The 23,060-nt window shown below is 42.2% G+C and overlaps 1 protein-coding gene across 2 annotated transcripts in view; it reads left to right on the top strand.

Annotated features, from left to right (window-relative positions):
• The window catches only part of TDRD3 (tudor domain containing 3), a 308,084-nt gene that overhangs the window by 274,423 nt on the left and 10,601 nt on the right, over nt 1–23,060 (top strand). For both annotated transcript variants that reach the window (XM_033948249.1, XM_033948250.1), the window contains exon 13: nt 9,267–9,401. In XM_033948249.1, the coding sequence (XP_033804140.1) occupies nt 9,267–9,383 (117 nt within the window). In that variant the 3' untranslated portion in view covers nt 9,384–9,401. The remainder of the gene's footprint in view (nt 1–9,266; nt 9,402–23,060) is intronic.

Genomic DNA, 23,060 nt, shown 5'->3' on the forward strand with positions numbered 1-23,060 from the left:
CTGTGTTTTAGCACACAGTCATTCCTCAGATTCTACAGTCTCCCGGTTCTTAGGAAAAGTTCCTTCTTTTAAGACTCAGTTCTAACACTTTATCACATGCTTCAAATGCTCAGTCTCTCCGGACTAGGCAGAAAAAATTTACACCATATAATAGAAAAAATTCTTCACCCACTTAACTAGAGAAGTGCATTCACTATGTGACTTACTGCTATACGGGAAAAGGCCTCAGAAATGGAGCCTACGCACAGTCATAGACTGGGTTGATTGGCGTAGTTACTATGCTCCTTGCTCCAGTCATCGGCCACAAGAAATACGTTGAACTTTATATGTTTTAACCTTATGTTAATCGATACTTAACTTATTCTTCACTTATTAAAAATCTTTTTTATGATTTTTTTCTACTTTTATATTCAAATCTATTTTATTAAGCAACAGTAAATACAACAGCAATGACAACCATGGTATACATTTTCATCAAACACCCGCGGAGGACTGGACTCTTATGTCCTCCCCGGACCCATCATACCCCACCCCCCGACAAAGAAGCCCCAACCTCCCACCCACCCATCCCCATCCCCCCACATCTACAGAAAAACTCGTAAGCAGGGAACAGCATAGACACCTAGAAGCACAGTTTCAGAGGTGGAATCTATTCAAGACCCGGCTACGACTCTCAGGAGTCAAAATGTTCAAATATGGAGTCCAAAGTGTGAACAAAGTCTCTGCTCCGGCGTCGAGAAGAACGAGCCAAACGGGCCTCCCATCCCATAAGTTCATGGAGGCGATTCCTCCAGTACCAGAATGAAGGTGGTTCAGGAGACAGCCAGCAACACATGATACATTTCTTCCCCAAAATAAAACATTTACTAAGAAATAATTTTTCATAAGAATTATACATATACAAGAATGAAAAATGGGCAAACAGCATAGACTGCACAGATACTGGCACAGGGGTCCGCAACAAGCCCTGTAAGAAGGAGGCCATCTCCGTCCAGAATGTCTGAATCCCCTCATAACTCCAAAGACCATGAAAGTAAGAATTTACCCTCCACCGAACAGCGGATACAGAACTGAGTATCAATACAACCCATATGGTAAGCCTGACTCTGGGAAGCATAGGCCCGCAGGACAGTTCGAAAGTGACATTCCCGTAACTCAGCACTATGCACCAAGCCCGCAGTTCGATTCTTTTTATACCATTCTTTACTTTAAATAACTTTATAATTCCTCACTTATTACATGCACAACTCTATTTCAACTGAAAAAAGTGACTAGCATGTTATTTAGCTTGACATAGTGTTTGGTCTCAAAGAATGCCTCTCAGAAGATGCCAATGCAGCCGGCGTTTCGCGGGGATGTAATTTAATCCACTGCTTCAGGGCCGGGTTCTTGACAGAGCAGCACAGTGCAAAATTTGGAATGCCTAAGAACCTGGCCCTGAAGCAGCGGATTAAATTACATCCCTGCGAAACGCCGGCCGCGTTGGCATCTTCTGATAGGCATTCTTTGAGACCAAACACTGTGTCAAGCTAAGTAATATGCTAGTCACTTTTTTCAGTTGGAATAGAGTTGTGAATGTAATAAGTGAGGAATTACAAAGTTATTTAAAGTAAAGAATGGTATAAAAAGTAGAAAAAAATCATTAAAAATGATTTTTAATAAGTGAAGAATAAGTTAAGTATCGATTAACATAAGGTTAAAACATATAAAGTTCAACGGGTTTCTTGTGGCCGATGACTGGAGCAAGGAGCATAGTAACTACGCCAATCAACCCAGTCTATGATTGTCCGTAGACTCCATTTCTGAGGCCTTTTCCCATTTAGCAGTAAGTCACATAGTGAATGCACTTCTCTAGTTAAGTGGGTGAAGAATTTTTTCTATTTTATGATTTGATTGCATACACCACTTGGATTAGTTTATTTAGGAAAAATTTACACCCAGAACTTCAGTCCTACCTCCTGTTTCTCAAATCTCTTGCACTTGCAGTTTCACCATGCCTAATCTCCAATTCTTTCCTTGATTTGCATTGTAGAGCTAGCAGTAGTTACACTCTCCTTCCATCTCCTTGAGGATAGGGCAGAAGTTTTCCAATAACCCCTCCTATTTTCTCTATAAGATATCTTGTGCCCATGGGTTCTGCTGTAGTTCAGACCTTTACCCCTTTCTCCATCTTATGGGAACAGCCTTCTCCTGGCTTCTTTTATTTCTGCTCCCTAGTCTCCTAGGTATTCTTAGGTAGATGGGTCCCAGGGTGGAAACTCCCCACTCTTCCCTCTAGATTTTCTCTATACTGGACATCTTCTAGGATGGGAAGGCAGTGAGCCCTTCACTGGACTCCTGTTTTATACTTTCCTCCAATTCAAGTTTCAAGTTTATTAAACATTTGATGGATCGCCTATTAGAACTGCTAGGCGATGTACATATTCCAGGTAAAAGAAACAAAGAAACTAACATATTTATCCATAAAATTACATAAAGTACATACTTGAGATGGGAGGAAAGGAATTAAAAAGTTACAATCTTGGGTTCGGTAAAAAAGGTAAACAAAAGGTAAGGGGTAAAATCCAAAGCACAGTTTAAGAAGAGTCCCTAAAACGAATAAAATTCAAGTGTTAAAAGTGTCGTTGAATAAATAGGTTTTTAAAAGTTTTTTAAATGTTACGATGTCGCGTTTGATTCTAATATACTGAGGAAGCGCGTTCCACCATTGTGGTCCCATTACTGTGAACATGTCTGGTCTCCTAGTCCCTATAATTTTCAATTGTTGAGACTCTACCGCTATTGGGGTCTTGTCCCAGAATAGGCATAACATATCACTCCATTTGTATGCCGCAGACACCTTGCAGTTCTGTACGGTTAACATGAAGAGAACTGTGCATTCAAAGAGAAATACAAAATAACAATGGAAAAATACATTATATCCACATTATTTCCCCCCAAGTTGTGCTTAAATAAGTACTTTTTAAACATTTTCCTGGGATGATCAGATGCTCTTATTAAAGGGCCTAGTTTTCTCTCCTAACTAGCAACCTGAAAAGCCAACATCTTTTCCACATATTTCAATTTAGAACAGCCCCTTACAGTAGGAAACAAAAAATGCAGAAAAACGTGAAGATTGAAAGCAAATTGATTAATCAGATAATATGGCAATAGATCATAAAGTGCCTTCTAACAAAAACAGCCAAATTTGAAAACTGCCCTGGCCTCTTTCAGAAACCAGTTTAGTTTATGAAAATGAGGAATAATGTGGTGATTTTTTTTTTTTTTTTTTTCAAAATTAAAAATCAATCATACTGCAAAGTTCTAAATTCACCGCAGGTTCCAAAAATTCTTATGTAGACCTCCCCCTCTTTAGTTTGACTAGCACTAGTCTGGAGCAAGAACCTTGAACATTCCTCCTGCTCCCCACATAAAGGTATATCATGGCACCCTGCTACACTTATGCTAGTAATTTTGGTTTCTAGCTTGATAGGTTCTCTTAACTTTAGCAAAGAACATATCCTTAAAAATAATGAGATAGAGAAAAGGATGGATCTTAACAACACAATATGACCATGAAAGTTTAATAGTTTGAAATGCTCCTAAGAAATATTATTCAAGGAATAAAACTAGCTTTTAAGTGATTTGAAATGAATCTATTCTATTAATTTACCTATTTAGTATGAATCTTGTTAAATTGAATTTTCATATTCTCTATTCTTTATGTTAGTGGGTTCTGCAATGCATTTTTAACATTATTCATTTTCAAAATGCGGCTTCACATCCTCTGATGTAATGAACAGTAGAGAAATATTTTATTAGGTAAAGCGGTACCTTCAGGGGCTTTTGATGTAACTCTCCTGGTTTGACAGTATAAACACATTCCCATTTTTCATTTTCTAGTGTTAGCAGTACATTCTGCTGTTTAATAAGTTACAGAGAATAGTACTTCATAGTCCCTTCTTTCAAAGAGCTTTAACTCTTTTATAAATGTTCATATACTTATCATTGAAGTAAGTAATATAATCTCCCTTTTACAAAGCCGCACAGCCAAGTGACACACGGCAAATGCTCTGCTACCCATTCAATTCCTTCAGAGCCTTTATTATGCTCCCATTCAATTCCTTCAGAGCCTTTATTATGCTGGCCTGTGCTGCTGGCTTTAGTAAAAGAGGGGGGTATTTTGCAAGAGGTCACACAGATTGTTAGTGGTAGAGGATAGGATTAAAATAATTGGGGTTCAACACAATAGCAACCCCAATTATTCAGCTACAACCCGATGTTCAGCTATAAAATGGGGGGAATATTGCTAGGGGTGAGCGACCTTGAAAAAGACCTGGGGGTGATGGTGGACGCAACATTGAAGCCATCGGGGCAGTGTGCAACAGCCTCAAAGAAAGCAAACAGAATGCTGGGCATCATCAAAAAGGGTATCACAACCAGGACGAAAGAAGTCATCATGCCACTGTATCGTGCAATGGTGCGCCCGCACCTGGAATACTGTGTCCAGTACTGGTCGCCGTACCTCAAGAAAGACATGGCAGTACTCGAGGGAGTCCAGAGAAGAGCGACAAAACTGATAAGAGGTATGGAAAATTTTTCATACGCTGACAGGTTAAAAATGCTGGGGCTGTTCTCCCTGGAGAAGAGGAGACTTAGAGGGGACATGATAGAAACCTTCAAAATCCTGAAAGGCATAGAGAAAGTGGACAAGGACAAATTCTTCAAACTGTGGGGAACCACAAGCACTAGGGGTCACTCGGAGAAATTGAAAGGGGACAGGTTCAGAACAAATGCTAGGAAGTTCTTTTTTACCCAGAGGGTGGTGGACGCATGGAACGCTCTTCCAGAGGTTGTGATAGGCCAGACCACAGTACAGGGGTTCAAGGAAGGTTTGGATAGGTTCCTAAAGGATAAAGGGATTGAGGGGTACAGATAGAAGCAGAGGTAGGATATAAAAATGGTCAAATCACTTCACAGGTCAAAGGACCTGGTGGGCCACCGCGGGAGCGGACCACTGGGCGGGATGGACCTCTGGTCTGACCCAGTGGAGGCAACTTCTTATGTTCTTAATCCTATCCTCTACCACTAACAATCTGTGTGACCTCTTGCAAATTGCCCCCCTCTTGTTATGTTGCTGGCAGCTACCTCAATAAAAATTGTTTAAAAAAAAATAATAATAATGGGGGTTCAGTACTAAAGAGAAAAGTGATGGGATTTGATATATTCCTTTTCTGTAGTTAGTCAAAGCAGTTTACAAATTTTATACGGTTCATAGTCTAAAGCGGGACAAAGGCGCACCGACAGCTGAGCACAGGACTTCATCGCGCTGAAGAAAAACCATATTTTAAAGGGCTCCGATGGGGGGGGGGGGTGTTGGTGGTGAACCCCCACACACTTAATAGAGATCGCACTGGCGTGGGGGGATTGGGGGGTTGTAACCCCCCTCATTATACTGGAAACTTAACTTTTTCTCTGTTTTTTAGGGAAAAAGTTAAGTTTTCAGTTTAATGTGGGGGGTTACACCCCCCACAACCCCCAACATGGCAGCGTGAGGCAGCGCGATCCCTATTAAATAGAGTGGGGGGTTCCCCCCCACCCCCTGTCAAGAGCCCTTTAAAATAAGGGTTTTCTTCGGCATGATTAAGCCCTGCACTCAATTGTCCACACTCGGTTGTCGGCGCGCCTTTGTCCTCGTGCGCTTTTGACCCATCACCATTTTATACAGGTACTTATTTTGTACCTGGGGCAATGAAGTATAAGTGATTTGCCCAGAATCACTGCAGAGCTGCAGTGGGAATCAAGCCTGGTTCCCCTGGTTTTCAGAGAATTGCACTAACCATTAGCATACTCTTCCATTTAGAGTATTCTTGCTTCAATTCCTCTTTAAATCTCCTGCAAATATCATGCTGACAGAATGTAATATGTGAAAGATTGTTATTAGAGCAATTATTAATTTCTTAATTTACTAGCATTGTTCTCTACAGATTCCTTTCAAAGTAGATGAAATGCTTTTATAATTAGTTTTGTGTTTTGTTTTGTTTTTGTTACATTGCTGATTATTCAGTGTGTGTTTTTTATTTCTTAGGAAAGTTGTTAAGCAATTTTACTTGAAATAGAGAATTTTACAAAAAGGTAAATGTAGAAAAGCTACTTATCAAACCAAACTTAGAACCATGCAGTCAGCTCAGCTTATTGGATTTTGAATTTTGTCACAGAAAAAGTAAAATAACAAAAAGATGGAGCACTTTGCCATGAAAAATAACATAAGATTTTCTATTAATTTAATTGGTTATGAAATGGAACTTTAGAGGGCAACTTCATGTGGACATGTTTGTCCATAGACCTGTTGGTTTGGAGGTACTTGTGCCTTTAATCTTCCCCTTATGCTTAACCATCTTAAATCAAATAGAAAAAAAAACCCAATGCTTTAGGAAAGAATAGCAAGTCAAAGTTCCAGCTCTCTTCAGTTCTTCCGTGCTTCTAACAGACTTCTAAGGGGCTCCCAGAGGGCCTGGAGTGTCCTGTGAATGCACACCACAAACGGCCTGCTTTTGAAGAGATGACTAGGTGACAGTGGATGATGTCAGATGCTGCCGCCACTTAGTGCCCTGATTTCAGTCCAAGGGGGAGTCCCAAAAACAAGCTGCTTCCTCCAGCAAGTTCACGGGCGCTTCCCGCTTTTGAAGAGATGACCCGGCAGCAGCAGATAATGTCAGACATTACTGCCACTCAGTGCCCCGATCTCAGTCCCAAGTGGTAAAAAAAAAAACCAAGCTGCTTCCTCCTGTCATTCATTATTTAATGTTAAATTAGGTGCTATCCCCTAATTTTATAACAGGGTACTTACATTTAAGTGCCTTATGAACACTCTGACATGTAACTGGTAGCAGACCACTTACATATTTAAAATGTATGGGCATAAATGTAAGAGGGCATTCCCTGGAAGAAGCAAAGATGGGGCACAGGCAGGTCCAGTGTTTATTTGCTTTATTGTTCTGGAGAGAATGAGTGTGCCTAAGGGCTCCTTTTATGAAGCCGCGTTAGCGGCTTTATCACACGTGACTTTTTATCACGCGCTAGCCAAAAAACTACTGCCTGCTCAAGAGGAGGCGGTAGCGGTTAGTGTGGCCGGCACATTAGCATGCACTATTAACACGCGTTAATCCCCTAACGCGGCTTCGTAAAAGGAGCCCTAAGTGTAGCCACATTGATGCCAAATTATTCTATATCAGCAACTATGCTCATACTTTCTATTATATATTAGCATAAGTGCTCTACATACATATATTTTGTGCCAAACTTTGGCATCAGTTTTAGAACTGTTCCCTTCAGGTATTACTGGAATAGTCTTGCAGTGGTTCATTGCCTGCGTTAAGGATGGATCATGAAGGGATAAAAGGGATGATGATCTTTCTAACCCCAGGAAAATGAAATGGGGTATGTTACAGACCTCTTCTTTGTCCTCATTCTGTTCTGCATATATCCACTAGGATATATGCAGGATTACAGATTTTAAAATTTTCTTGGCCCAGTGCACATTTTGTTTTAATTTTTATTGTGGTTTTAGGAAAGGCATTTTTATAATTGTTTCTATTTCAGTATAAGAAAAGTATTTTATTGGTATTGCTATTTTCTGCCTTCAATTTATATTGGTTAAGCAGATTATAAAGGCCCACTTATATAAAATTAAATTTAGTAGCTACCATGCTTTATGATTTATTTTTGAACTTTCTAAAAAATTTTGTCTATCTTGCATGCTAGTTTAATACAATAATGTATTTTCAAATAGTCAAAATATAGATTTTTGCAAATAGATTTGTTTTGCTTTTTTGATTACAATTCTCTATAGGGCGCTGTCGCATGAATGACATGCAATCAGCTGCTTTTAAGGCGGTCCCTGATATCAGCACCCTACAGAGAATCTGGACCCTGGTTCCCAAACCTAGGAGACTCCAAATTATTTGGAATTTCAGGACACTGCACTGAATATATATGTGAGAGATTTGCATGCTCTAATTCTATTGTACCAAGTATATAGATCTTTTCTCATGTATGTCTATTTGAATAGCCTGGAAAACTTTCTAATTGGTACCATGGAGCTTGAGTATCAAGTTATATGATTGTTTCAGTACATCATAAAATAATTTATTGGACATAAGGTTAAGTCTCACCCACAAAGTATTTTATGGAAGCATGTATGCTAGATTATGTAGAGAACATAAAAAATTATAGAAACAGAGCTAGAAAGACATTAGCTGATACCCAACCATCAAGCTGAATCTTTTGTATCAGTATCATCCCTGCTCGTAAAAACCATCAATGACGATGATTCTTCTACCTCCTATCAGTTGTTAATCTAATATTTTATGGCTTTTACGGTTATGAAGTTCTTCTAGTATATAAGCAAAATCATCTTTGTTTCAATTTAAATATATTACTACTTGGCCTACCCTCAGTGATCATTATAAATAATTGAATATATTTCCTATTACAACCTATTCTTTGCATTTGAAGACTAATATGAAGTTACCTCGGTCTTCCATTATAAATAGGCCATACTCATTAAACCTATTCTTCTAGGTCGCAGTTAACATACTGAAAAATAGTGGGCCTGATATTCAAATGATTTATGCTCCTTTCTTATAGCTTCTTTTACAAAGCTGTTACAAAGGTTTCTACCTTGGGCTGGTAAGGTAAATGCTCCGCCACTCATAGGAATTCTATGAGTGTCAGAGCATTTACCTTGCTGGCCCACAGTAGAAACCTCTATTGCAGCTTTGTAAAAGCCAGCATTAAAGAGCTATGCTCATAAATTGGTCTCTTTGAAAATTTACTGGGGCTGAGTGCATATACATTTTTACTAAAAATTTCTCTAAACTCTTAAATTTAGGAGCATAAAAACTGGTTGCATTCAGAGGCAAATTTACTGCAGGGAAAAGAAGTTAGGAGCCTAGTACTGATTTTCAGTAGTAGGCTCATGAATTAGGCTCTTAAATCTAGGTAAACAAATAACTGGTCTAAATTTATGAGCACAACTTTTAAGCTTCTAAATTAATATGAATTTTTAGCTAGAAAGTTATGCTTATACGTTTGTCTGAAAATAGGGCAATGTAGGAGGCTATCTTAGAGGCATAAATTTAGGAGCTCAGCATTTTCTGAATATTGGGCCCAATATATATAGGTATACTCTAGTTCACATGATTTGATTCTTTGTTATACTGTTATTCTTATGATTAGAGTTAGATAATTGTTTTCATTTTAAAACCTTGCCATTGTATATACAGGATGAAGATGAAACTTATGAAGATTCTCTAGAGTTTCGTAAAGGAGGTGATGGGCATGCAAGACGATCCACAAGACCTACTCAACAATTTTATCAACCTCCAAGAGCAAGAAATTGATACAGAAGAGGAAGAAGGGTAAATTTGTAGTGCCATCCTTTATTGAAGATAAATCAATAATAAATATAACTACATAATACAATACAGTAGTACAGTCTTAAAGACCAGTTTTCTTTCTCTAATACAAAAAATGGCAGGAGTAAGCTTATATATGTATAAAATATGCATAAATCTGTGACTGATCCCAATGTGCTACCTGGCTACAGAGTATAAAAGGGATAGCCATGTTAGTCTAGTATAACAATTTGACAGAAGCAGGTGGCACCTTATAAAGACTAACCAATTTATTGAAGCATTAGCTTTTAAGTGCCACAGTCCACTTTTGTCAGGAATTGGTTAGTCTATAAGGTGCCCCTCTGTCAGTCCTGACTACAAAGAAGAAGTATATGTATTGTGTGACACAAGAGCAAGGAACATGTAAAAAAAAAAAAACAACCAACTACAGCTCTCCTTCTGTATTCGAGGGGGGGGTAGATGCAGAGCCAGCCCGCGAATAGGGAAGCATCACGAATAATTTTTGGGGCTGGCTCTGACCTACCTCCTGCGTCCCTGGACCTTACTTGGTGGCTTGTGGTAACGTGGGGTAGGAGCGATCTTCCTATGCTTCTGTCCCGTGCAAAGCCGTCATCAAAATGGCTTCTGTGAGTTCCTGTTGTAGTCTTGAAACTACAACGGGAACTTACAGCAGCCAATTTGGTGACGGCTCTGCATGGGGCAGGAGCATAGGAAGATCGCTCCCGCCAGTGTCACCGCTAGACCACCAGGTAAGGTCCAGGGAGGTTCAGGCAGCTTGCAAAAAGAAGAAAAAAAAAAAAAATCACAAATAATCGAATTCATGAGTAGGGAAACCGCAAATCCAGAGGGAGAGCTATACATCACTCAGGATTAAACATGTAACTAGCTGATACTTTGGCCTTTATCTACCATCATGTTTCTATTCTTAGGGAGAGGAAGAGATAGTGGATGCTGCGAATGGGCAAACTGGATGGGCCATTTGGCCTTTATCTACCATCATGTTTCTGTTTCTAATTTTGCAACCTGCATATACTGCATAAGTGCATAAAATTTCACCAAACTAGATGTCATTCACTATTTAAGATGTACTCTTAAGGATTTTCAGTCAACATTAGTACTAACCAAGCAGTACATTTTTATTTATTCTTTTATTATTTTTACTTGGTATAAAATCAGAATATAATAAGCTGTGAAAATATATGAATAGAATTATCTATATTCTAATCTAATCTAATCCTTAGGTTTGTATACCGCATCATCTCCACGTTCGTAGAGCTCGACGCGGTTTACAGTAGGAGAGATAGAAAGGAACTACAACAGAGGGTTAGAGGTAGAAGTGTGAAGAAAATTTAGAGGACTTGGGATGCCAAGATATAAGAGTTTCCTTGATTCCTAAATTGGAGGGAGACTTACATTTTTTGAGAAAAGCCAGGTTTTCAGATGTTTGTGGAAAACTTGGAGAGAGCTCAAGTTCCGAAGAGGGAAGGTAAGGTTGTTCCAGAGCTCAGTGATTTTGAAGTGAAGGGAGGTCCCTAGCTTTCCTGTGTGGGAAATGCCTTTTAGCAAGGGGAAGGATAGTTTTAATTTTTGGGAGGATCTGGTGGTATTAGGGTTTGAGGAGTTCCAAGAAAGAGGGATAAAGGGAGGGAGGATACCATATAGGATTTTGAAAGTTAAACAGGCGCATTTATAGTGGACCCTGGCGATTATCGGAAGCTAGTGGAGCTTGGCCAGGAGCGGGGAGACATGGTCAAATTTACTTTTAGCGAAGATAAGCTTGGCCGCGGCATTCTGAATCCGTTGGAGTCTGTGGAGGTTTTTCTTAGGTAGGCTTAAGTAGATAGAGTTGCAATAGTTCAATCTGGAGAGGATGATGGATTGGACAAGGAGGGTAAAATGTTTTTGATGGAAGCAGGATCTAACTTTCCTCAGCATGTGAAGGCTGAAAAAGCATTTTTTTTACCAAGGATTGGAGGTGGTCATTGAAGGACAATGTGGAATCAATGATGATGCCCAAGACCTTGCTCGAGAACTCAAGCTGCAGAGAGGAGCCAGAGGGTAGTGGGATGGAGGTGGGTAGGTGATCTAGTTTTGGACCGAGCCAAAGAAGTCTTGTTTTGGACTCATTCAATTTCATTTGCACAGTGCGAGTCCAGGATTGTAGGTTCATTATACAAGAGGATATGTTCTTAGACAGGTCGGTGAGGTTCGAATCGGTCTCGAGGAGGACGAGGATGTCGTCTACATAAGTGTAAATTGTTTCAAGGGGGGGATAAGTGGAGGAGTTTTAGGGAGGACATATAGATGTTGAAAAGGATAGGGGATAGTGGAGAGCCTTGCGGGACTCCACAATTCGGTTTCCAGGGGGAGGATGAGGTGTCATTCATGTTAACAATGTAAGAACGAGATCGGAGGAATTTAGAGAACCAACCTAGGACTGTGGAGTTGATACCTATCTCAGAGAGTTGGTAAACAAGAATATCATGGTGAACAACGTCGAAAGCAGCGGAAAGGTCAAATTGTAGGAGGACAGCGAACTTGTTTCGAGAGTGAAGTTGTTGAACCCTTGAAATCAGGGAAGACAGTAGGGATACGGTGCTGAAGTTAGGACGAAAGCCATATTGATATGGTAAAAGAATAGAGAATCTCTCGAAGTATGATGAGAGTTGGGAAGAAATGATGGATTCTAGCATCTTGGTTAGGAGAGGGATATTTGCAATTGGGCGATAGCTGGATAGTATGGAAGGGTCAAGGTCAGATTTTTTCAGTAGTGGGGTCAAGGCGATATGACCCATTTCCCATTGCTCTCTTTACCAAACTATGGGCTCCTTTTACGAAGCCACGTTAGCGGTTTAATGCGCATAATAGCACGCGCTAATTTGCCGGCTGCGCTAGCCGCTATCGCCTCCTCTTGAGCAGGCGGTAGATTTTCGACTAGCGCAGGGGTTAGTGCGTGATAAAAAGTCACGGGCGATAAAGCCGCTAACGCAGCTTCGTAAAAGGAGCCCTATATGTTATTGTTTGCTTATATTAGTGAGCAGGCTAGCTAATCCATGCAAGGATATCTTTCTGTAAGAGCAATTGCTCTTCTATATGAGCACTATGATGTCCAAAAAAGTGGCATAAAGGAACAGATGGACCTTTTTCTTGTCAAAACCTTCCAATTTGCTATTTTCAAAACCTATTTTCTAAATGAATTCTATGCTGTTTATCCGTAGTTCATCTAAATCTCAAGGGGGCATGTTAGAGGCATGGCATGGTTGAATCTAGGGCGGGCTTATGACCTGGATTTTTTCCCCCGCCATAATTGAACATTTAAGAGTAGACATCTGGGACTAGACCTGTTTCAACAATGAATAAGTGCTAAAAAGGGGGCCAAACTGACCAGATGACCACTAAAGGGATATAAACACGACCCTCCCCTCACTCCCTCAGTAGTCACTGACCTCCCTCCCATGTCCCAAAGATGTGAATGAAACAGTACATACCTTCCTGTATGATAACTTCAGATGTTATGGCCAATTCTAGTAGAGCAGCAAGCAGGTTTCAGGAGTAGCCTGTTGTGTGGTTTAGTGAACCATAAAGATGGAGACTTGGGTCCATACCCCACTCTAAATACTACCCTTGTAGTGGAACATATGAGCATTCTAAACCCCATCCTAATTCCACTGTACCCATATATACCTGCAGGCATAAGGGCTGTTGTGGTGTACAGTAGAGAATGACACGGGGACAAATTTGCCCGCAGGAACTCAATTTTCCTGCCCTGTTCCCATGAGTTTTGTCTCTGTTCCTGTCCCTGCCCCATTACTGTAAGCTCCACCTTAACCGCACAAGCCTCGAACACTTATGATTTTAAAGTGTTTGAGGCTTGTGCAGATGAGGACGGAGCTTGCAGGAATGGGGCAGGGACAAGAAAAGAACTTGCAAGGACAGAACGGGAAAATGAGTCCTCTTGGGGACGGGGAAAAATTTGTACAGTTGGATACAGTAGCCTTGGGTAGGTTTTGAAGGACTCCCTGTACAACGTAAGGGGGCTTTGGTGAGATGTGTACCTGTGTCCTTTTTATGTGAGGTTCAGAATGATAGATGTACAGAGCACAAACACATACATTTTTGAAAAAAGTAAGATAAACGTTTTGAAAATTTACACATCATATTGAAAATGCCCCTCCACATCCCTTAGCTTGGACGTAGATATATGTAAATTTGAGATTTCCAGGTAGAAAACTGAGTAACAGTTGATTAACAATGATATTTATATTAGCAGAGCATAAGTCTCACATTGTAAATGGGTTAGAGTTTTATCACAAGTTCTCATTAAAGGAAATGATTTTTTGTTTGTTTGTTTCTGTCAACATGAGTTAAACAGTAAATAATGACCATGTATGAAATTTTTATTTGCCTTTCAGTGGCATTTCTGATACTGTTTAGATGAACTGGTCAAATATTGAGGGAGGTTCTGAAAGGCAAATTTAGCTTTTTAGATAAAAAGTTGAAATCCAGAACCTTCTCTGAAATGCTCCATGCTCCAAGTTCCATTCACAGTATTGAAAAGGCATGCAAAGCTCTGGAGTCTCAATGTATGTAGGAGGCAAGGATACAGAAAAGAGGGATTTAGATTTGTTAGAGCTGCACAGACTTTATAGGGAAGGAGGGGGAGAGCCTGTTCTAAAAAGATGAGCTCTACATTAATCAAGATTGAAACGGGCTGTTTAAAAAGGTGATAGAGCAGATTTTAAACTAGAAAGTGGGAAAGCCAACTCTCACTCAGGTACACATTGATCAGAGTAAAGTATCTTTGAAAAATATAGAGTATCCTGATAGGTTACAAAAAGGAAAAAATAAGCCAGATGCCTTCAAGACAGCAATAAGAAGAGATAAAAGATTTCAAATGATCCTTGTCGACTTCTAAGCAGGTTGTAGGTATAAAAAGGTGCACACACATTGAAATAATTTGTACACAAATTTTAGAAGCCTAGAAAATAAAATGGGAGCGCTAAAATATACATTACTAATTGAAGAGGTAAGTACAGTTGGCATATCAGAGACCTGGTGGAAGGAGGATAATCAGTAGGACAAAGTGTACCGTAATTAAACTCTGGAATTCAATGCCAGAGAATGAGGTAAAAACGGTTAGCATAGTAGAATTTTTTAAAGGTTTGGACAGGTTCCTTAAAGAAAAATTCTTAAGCAATTATTAAAATGGAATTGGGAAAATACACTGCTTATACCTGGAATAAACAGCATATAATTTTTTTTTTACTCTTCCGGGATTTTACCTGGTACTTCTGACCTGGATTGGCTATTTTTGGAAACTGGGACTGACAAATTGAAAAACAGCCATTTGTGAATCCTGAACTGCTGGATGTCCAAATATTTTTTTTAAAATTGGAAATTGTCTACTTGGACATCTAGGCCACTAGGATGCCTAACTTTATACCCCATTTTTGACCAAAAAAATCATCCAAGTTAGAAATGTCCAAATGGGGGGGCGTCACGTGCCCAAGTCTAAGATGGCCGCTTAGCACGCTTCCTCCACTGCAGCCCGACGCTAAAAATATTTTTACAGCCCCGGAGAGGACCCGCTCAGGTCAGCAAACCCCATAACCCGCTATCGGAATGGCCACTAAACCGCTCAGGTCAGACGCCGCTCCGTCCATGAGCACGGCAACCGCGCATCCGGCGCCTAAGCGCTCAAAACACGAGCCGCATTCCCCAGCAAAGGCCATTCCGCCATCGAAAACGGCGCTTCCATCACACAAGATCTTCAAATCTTAAGAGATCTTATGCAAGAAAATCTTGCAGCAACGGCTGATATTAAAAATGAAATCAGCAACATAATGACCCAAATCAAGCAGCAAAACGCGCGAATCGACCTCACCGAAGAACGTCTCGCTGCACATGATTCACAATACTTGGAAGTTCGCCGTGACCTGCTCAAAGTCACTGCACTGCAAAAAGATATTGAAGATATATCTAACAGGATGCGCAGAAGCAATGTGAGACTTATTGGACTTCCAGAATCTAAGGAAGGGTCAGATATGCTGGCTTTTTTACATGCATTTATTCCTTCCACACTAAAACTTCAGTTCCTTCCAGAGCTAGACATTGAGAGAGCTCACAGGCTCCCTTTGGGTCCCCCGGCCCCAGCCAAACCACCGAGACCCATAGTAATGAAACTCTTAAGGTACCCGCAAGCTATACAAATCCTGCAAGCTGCCAAATCATCCTCTGGCCTGACGGTGGACGGTAATCGCATCTTATTCGTGCCTGATGTCTCTAAAACCACAGCACAAAAAAGGAAAGCCTTCCTGGCCATGCGACCCCAACTTAAGAACATATTCTCATATTCTGGCGCAATACGGATTATTTTACCCAGCCAGAATGTGGGTAACATACCATAATACCACTATAAACTTCGACGAACCATCTGACCTACAACGCTTTCTGGATGATACAGTGGGAGCTATGACCTGAATTGACATACTTCACATCCCTTTTCCTCCGTCTCTCCTGGGAGCTGCATTCAACTTCATGTTACAGTCCTATGGGCTCCAGAGAGGAAGAAGCTGAGATCCTCTTAACAGCACGGGATCCCATCTATGGTTTTTTGTTTGTTATCTTGTTCGCTCACATTCCAAGCATGAGTCTTCTTTTCTTTTTTTTCTTTTTCTCCATTTTTCATCAGCTTGTCATATTTTGGAAGCTTATCCTTGTAAATGTTCTGGCTGCTACTCCTTCGCTCTTCTCTCAACCATCGTCCTGAGTCTGTGCACACATCTTCATGATTAACATACATCTGGTAACTTTGAATGTCAAAGGAATCAATAGTCCTATCAAAAGAAAAAAAATTCTGCATTACCTTAAGCATCTCAATGCTGATATATGCCTGCTTCAAGAGACTCATCTCAATCTGGAGGAAGCTCAGAAAATGTCCGGAGGTTGGGTCCAACATTGTTTTGCAGCCCCTGCCCTAAACAAGAAAAATGGGGTCCTAACTCTAATGAAAAAAATCACTAAATTTCCAACTTTCTTCACATCACTTTGATCCTAATGGCCAATGGTCACTACTTGAGGGCTCCATTTCCGGGAAGCCTCTGAAGCTCCTCAATATATATGCTCCTAATGCTGACGACCCTGCTTTCTTTCAATACTTCTGGACTGTCTGCACCTCTTCCTTAACATCTGATACAATAATTGCGGGGGACTTCAATTTCCCACTGGATCCCTTCATAGACAGATCCTCCTCCTGTCGTCCATCCAAACTCAGAGTCCAGATAGAGGTTCTTCGTTTGATGGAGACATATGGATGGTCAGACATATGGAGAATTTTCCACCCCACAGATAAAGACTTCACTTTCTACTCAGCTCCTCACCATTCCTTCTCCAGGATAGACTATATTCTGAGCTCCAAAGATAAAGTTAATTGTGTTTCTGCATCTAAAATACACGACATCACAATCTCAGACCACGCGGCGGTCTCATGTTTCCTCAACTGGTCTCCACTGACTAAACCTAGGCACTGGAAATTAAATAATTTTCTTCTACAAGATGAATCCTTTCTCTCCCATATCAACAATGAATCTCGCATCTTCTTTGATACAAATATCACACCAGATATGGACTTCTCCATAGTCTGGGAATCTTATAAAGCATGGCTCCGAGGCGAGATTATAAGTTACTCAGCATATCAACTCAAGAAGAAAAAAGCTACGCTTCATCAATTGGAACTAGACATCCACTCTCATGAGACTCGTCTGTATGCCAGTCATGATCCTTTGCTATATAAGCAACTACAAAGACTCAAATTCCAATATAATGAAATCTTCAGTTCCATGGCATCTGCTACAATCTTTCGTCGTTCAACTACCTACCATGCCTCATCCAACAAGGCCGGACACTTACTGGCAACTTATCTTAAAGGACGTCGCTCCAAACACCGAATCACACACATTAAATCCAGCAATGGTCATCTGCGCACCTCCACTAAAGACATACTAGACGAATTTTGATCCTTCTATGCAGATCTGTACACTTCTGAGACCTCCTCGACGGACGCTGACATTAACAATTTTCTTCATTCTTTCGACTCACCCACTCTCACAGAACTTCTGCAAAAGTCGTTAGCTCAACCTGTCTCTACTGAAGAAATTGCCCGAGCCATCACCTCACTTCCGCCTGCTAAATCCCCTGGTCCTGATGGTCTCTCATCGGAATTCTACAAGTCATTTTCCCCTCTTTTAATTCCTCATCTTCATTCATACTATCAAAGTCTCCTGGTGAATTCGACCAACCTGCACCGTTTCCTAGAAGCGAACATTGTGGTTTTACCAAAACCAAATAGAGATCCTCAACTTGTAAAGAACTATCGCCCTATTTCATTACTGAATTTGGATTACAAAATTTATGCAAAAATTTTAGTTTTTCGAATGGAACTTGTTATGTCTAAACTTATACACAGGGATCAGGTTGGCTTTCTAAAGGGTTGGTATGGTGCTGATAATACCAGATTATTATGCCATGTACTGCATTCCACCCTGTCGACCGCTAACTCGTCGGCGCTGGTTTCCTTAGATGTGGAGAAGGCGTTTGATAGGGTGGAATGGTCCTATTTATTTGCTGTACTTTCCAAATTTGGTTTCCCAAAACCTTTCATTCATATGGTCTCCATACTATACCAGTTTCCCACTGCTAGACTCATAGTGAATGATGACACTTCATCTCCATTCACTTTACATAGAGGCACGCGGCAGGGGTGTCCCATTTCCCCGTTATTATTTAACTTGGCCCTCGAACCCCTGCTTGCAGCTATTAGGCATTCTTCATACATCAGAGGCATCACAATAGCAAACATTGAATTCAAAATTTCGGCCTATGCAGACGATGTCTTGCTGTATCTCTCTAATCCAGAATCCTCTTTGCTTTCCCTAATTCGACTAATCAATAATTTCTCTACGCTTTCGGGATATAAAATCAATTGGGATAAGACTGAAATCATGCCTCTCAATGACCTATGTATTCCTTTTTCCATACCTTCACAACCCATTTCCTGGGTATCTGCAGGCATTAAATATTTGGGCTTAACATTTGATAGGGATTAGAGAATGACACGGGGAGCGATCCCCGCAGCGAACCGCTGCGTGGCTGCGGTTTGGCTGCGGGTTATGGTGACCTCATTAGCAAATCGCCGCAGACGCGGGGACAAATCCTTTCACCGCCCGCAAAAACGGTGAATAGATTTGTCCCCGCAGGCCAATGTCCCCCCTTCTAGGAACCGCTATTTACCTGTGTTTCACCTGCACGTTGCCGCATTGACTCCGCCCCCCAATATACTGGCTCCTCATTTGTCAGATCAACCCTTCCTGCCAATAGAACCCGCCCCCCCCCCCCGACGATCGCCGGCAGGAAGGTGCTCAGCCCTTCATGCCGACAGAACCAGCCCTCCCCAACGATCGCGGCAGGAGGGTACCCATCCCCTCCTGCCTACCCCAACCCCCCCCCAACGGCCCTCCCGACGATCGCAGCAGGAGGATATCCAACCCCTCCTGCCAGCTCCCCAACAGCCCCCCTATGATCACTGGTAGGAGGGTGCCCAACCCCTCCTGCCGGACCCTCCCCCAACAAACCCCGCCATCCCGAAACACCACCCTTAGTCTTACTTTCCAAGTTGGACCGGACAGCTCCTCGCTCGTCTGGCCAGCAGGCCTGCCTCCGTCCAAATGAGGCGGGCCCGCCCCTCCCCTCCCCTGCCTAACCCACAGGATCCTAGGGCCTGATTGGCCCAAGCACCTAAGGCCCCTCCTATAGCGGGAGTGGCTTTAGGTGCCTAGACCAATCAGGCCCTAGGATCCTGTGGGTTGGGCAGGGTAGGGGCGGGCCCGCCTCATTTGGATGGAGGCAAGCCTGCTGGCCATACGTGTGAGGAGCCGTCCGGTCCAACTTGGAAAGTAAGACTAAGGGGGTTCCGGGGTGGGAGGGTTCGTTGGGGGGGGGTCCAGCAGGAGGGGTTGGGTACCCTCCTGCCGGCGATCTTAGGGGAGGCCATTGGGAGGACCGGCAGGAGGGGTTAGGTACCCTTCTGCTGCGATTGTCGGGAGGGCCGTTGGGGGGGGTCTACAGGAGGGGTTGGGTGCCCTCCTGCCGTGATCGCTGGGGGGAGGGGAGACTTGCAGCCGTAGCCGCGGTCACTATGCTAATCACGATTAGCATAGTGACCGCGATTAGGTACACGATTAGGTACACGATTTGCCGCGATTAGGTACAGCGGCCGCGTCTACTTACCATGTAGGCTAACATTGTAAGCATTAAAAGTACATGTCGTGTTTGTTTTTGTATAGTTATTAACTAATATTTAACTAAGTTTTAAAGTTTTAAAGAATGTTTCCTTTATACGTAAATAAAGAAAAGTATTTAAAATCGTACCCGTTTGAGGCTTTTATATATGCAGCGGTGACGGTGACGGGGCGGTGAATGGGGTTGCAGTGGCGGTGACGGGGCGGTGAATGGGGTGGCAGTGGCGGTGAAGGGAATGGCGGTGACGGGGCGGTGCAGAGGATGGTGAGACGGGGACGGGGCGGTGACGGGGACCAATTTTTTCACCGTGTCATTCTCTAATAGGGATCTCAGATCCTCCACACAGCTAATCACTTCTAAACTTCTTACCCAGATTAAATCCACCCTTGCAGCATGGTCTCCGCTTCATTTGTCTTGGTGGGGTAGGCTTGACACTATTAAAATGATGGTTGTTCCCAAAATAACATATATTCTTAATATGTTCCCCCTTCTGTTCCCTCCTACCTTCTATAAACAAGTTGAATCTACCTTAACACGCTTTCTCTGGAACGACAAACCCCATAGGATCTCGCTCCAAAAATTGAAAGCTCCCTCCCAATCAGGGGGTGTCAATTTCCCCGACCTCCTCTACTACCACAAAGCATTTCTTCTCCGCCAAGGAGCAGAATGGATCTCCTCCTCTTCTTCCATAGACCTGCCCAATTGGCTACAATTAGAATCTTCTCTTGTATCTCCCCTTCCTCTTATGCGATTAATAGGTACAACGAACCCACCTCATATGTCTGAGAATCCCATCCTATGGACTACTTATAAAGTTCTCACTGAACTTGACCGTCGGTTAGAAGTTCCATGCAATAAATCTGCTTATTGTCCCCTTTGGTATAATAAATTTATCCGGATTGATGGAAATTCTATCTCATGGCCCTTTTGGTACTCCCACGGACTTTATGATATTGGGTCCATATGTCATCCAAATGGGACTTTCCTTACTTTTAGTGAACTCATGGATTCTTATGCAATCACTCAATCAAACTTTTACCGATGGTTACAGTTGAAATCTTCAGTTAAAAAATCAGGACTCACGTCAACTGTGTTCTCCCCTACTCCTACCCTTGCCACGCTTGCCAAACAATATCTAGCACTGGGACATACTGCTTCTCACTTCTATAAATATCTTAAAACCCTCTCACCCTCTCCACTATCTCCTCTGCAGTCCACTTGGGAGGCTGACTTAGAGATCTCTATTTCTGAGGAAGCCTGGACTTCCATCTTCAAATCTACCTTTCATACCTCCAGATCTGCCTCCATTCTCCAACACTTATTCTTCCTACTTCATAGAGCCCCCTGGACCCCTGTAAAATCTCATCGCATCAATCCTTCCTTTTCTAAGAATTGCTGGACTTGTGATTTATCTGAGGGTACATTGTAACACCTTCTTTATTCCTGCCCTTCTATTAACTCTTATTGGACTTCTGTATGGGGCACAATATGCTCTATCTTTCATATAAATATCCCCTTTCCCTAATTGATAAGTTACTTGACTCTGATTATTTTCTCATGGACCTCTTACTTTCTCTAGCTCTCAAGGTTCTATTGTCCTCATGGAAAGATTTATCTAAGGCTTCACATTCCCAATGGTGGAACCTGCTGTGTTCCATCTACAGGACCGAGGTATATTTAGCTAAATCCTCTAACAGGTTTCTTCTTTTTCAAACTAAATGGAATTCCCTACACCTGTACTTACAACTTAATCTGCCTTGATTTCTTTGCTTCCACTCTTTCTTCTTTTTCTCCTTCTCTACTTTTCTTATTGTTTTTCTCCTCTTTCTTTTTCTTTCTCTCTTTCTTCTTTTTCACTTTCATTTTTCATCTTTCACTTTTGTCATATTCATTTGTCATATTCAATTGCATTGCTTTACTCATGTTTTGTTTTGCTGTATCATCTCATCAACTCAGTATCCACTGATATTTTTCCCTTATTTATATTATTTTAATCAGATTCATGCTTGTTTGTATATATTAGGATGCCAATATTAGCTAGGTGGTACGCTCTTGTGTTAGTTTTAAATTGTTGCCTGCCGGAGTTTTTCTTCATAGGTTTGATTTCGATTGTTTACTCATTTGTTTATTGTACCACATATTCTTCATGTATTGGAAATGTCCATCCTTATTCTGTATTTTTGAAAACTTTAATAAACAAACCTTGACTAAAAAAGAAATGTCCAAATGGACACCACTTAGACTTGGGAGGGGCCAGCATTCTAATGGACTGTCCACATAGACTTCCCAACAGAACAGCGGGGCACCTTAGAGGACATTACTTTGAACTTCACAAAATGGTGTCACAAGTACATCTCACCATGACTCCGTAATAATTAAGTGTGAACCACCCCAAACTCCCCTAATAACTACAATAACCACCTGTCTGCCACTCTAATAGCACTTAATGACTGCCGGTGTCACCTATACGGCAGTAGAGTAGGGTTTTGGTGGACTCACATTTTCCACAATAAATGGAGTGGTTAGAGGAGCTTATGGGCCTAGGTCCTCTCTCTATGGTTTACTAGCCCACCCACTAGCCTAATTCAAACACCTGTACTAGACTTTTCCATCAAAGATGCTGCTGTCCTAGAGACAGATATGTACTGGGGGGTTTTCTGAAATTTTGGGAGGTAGGAGAGGGTTAGTGAATACTGAAGGAGTACCGTATTTTCACTCATATACCGCGCACCCGTGTAAAACGCGCACACGGGTATAGTGCGCGGGAAACTGTAATTTATGTAAAGGAAATTTTATATAGCGTGCACACCCGTATACCGCGCATGCCGCCCCGACTCTCCCGTCGCCGCCCGACTCTCCTTTCGCCCACCCCGACTCTCCTCTGGCCGCCCCAACTCTCCTTTCGCCCGCCCCGACTCTCCTCTCCCCCTTGAAGTCCTGTTCCCAACCTGAAAGCCTGATGCCCCCCCCCGACGTCCGATTCACCCCCGCAGGACCGCTCGCACCCCCACCCCAGAGGACCGCTCATACCCGCACCCCCACCCCGAAGGACCGCTCGCACCCCCCACAGCCTCCCACCTCCCCCCCATCATGGAGAAGCTGCCTACCGTTGTCCTGCTGCTTCCTCTGCTGGCGGTCCCGCCCCTTCTCTTAGCCCTGCGTCTGCGCTGCTTCCTTTTCCAGCGGTCACGCCCTTTCTCTGACATCAGAGAAAGGGCGGGACCGTCGGAAGAGGAAGCAGCGCAGACGCAGGGCTCAGAGAAGGAGCGGGACCGCCGGCAGAGGAAGCAGCAGGACAACGGTAGGCAGCTTCTCCATGATGAGGGGGGGTGGGAGGCTGTGGGGGTGCGAGTGGTCCTTCGGGGT

The sequence above is a fragment of the Geotrypetes seraphini genome, chromosome 6, assembly GCF_902459505.1.
Source record: "Geotrypetes seraphini chromosome 6, aGeoSer1.1, whole genome shotgun sequence".
In the NCBI taxonomy this organism is placed as follows: Eukaryota; Metazoa; Chordata; class Amphibia; order Gymnophiona; family Dermophiidae; genus Geotrypetes; species Geotrypetes seraphini.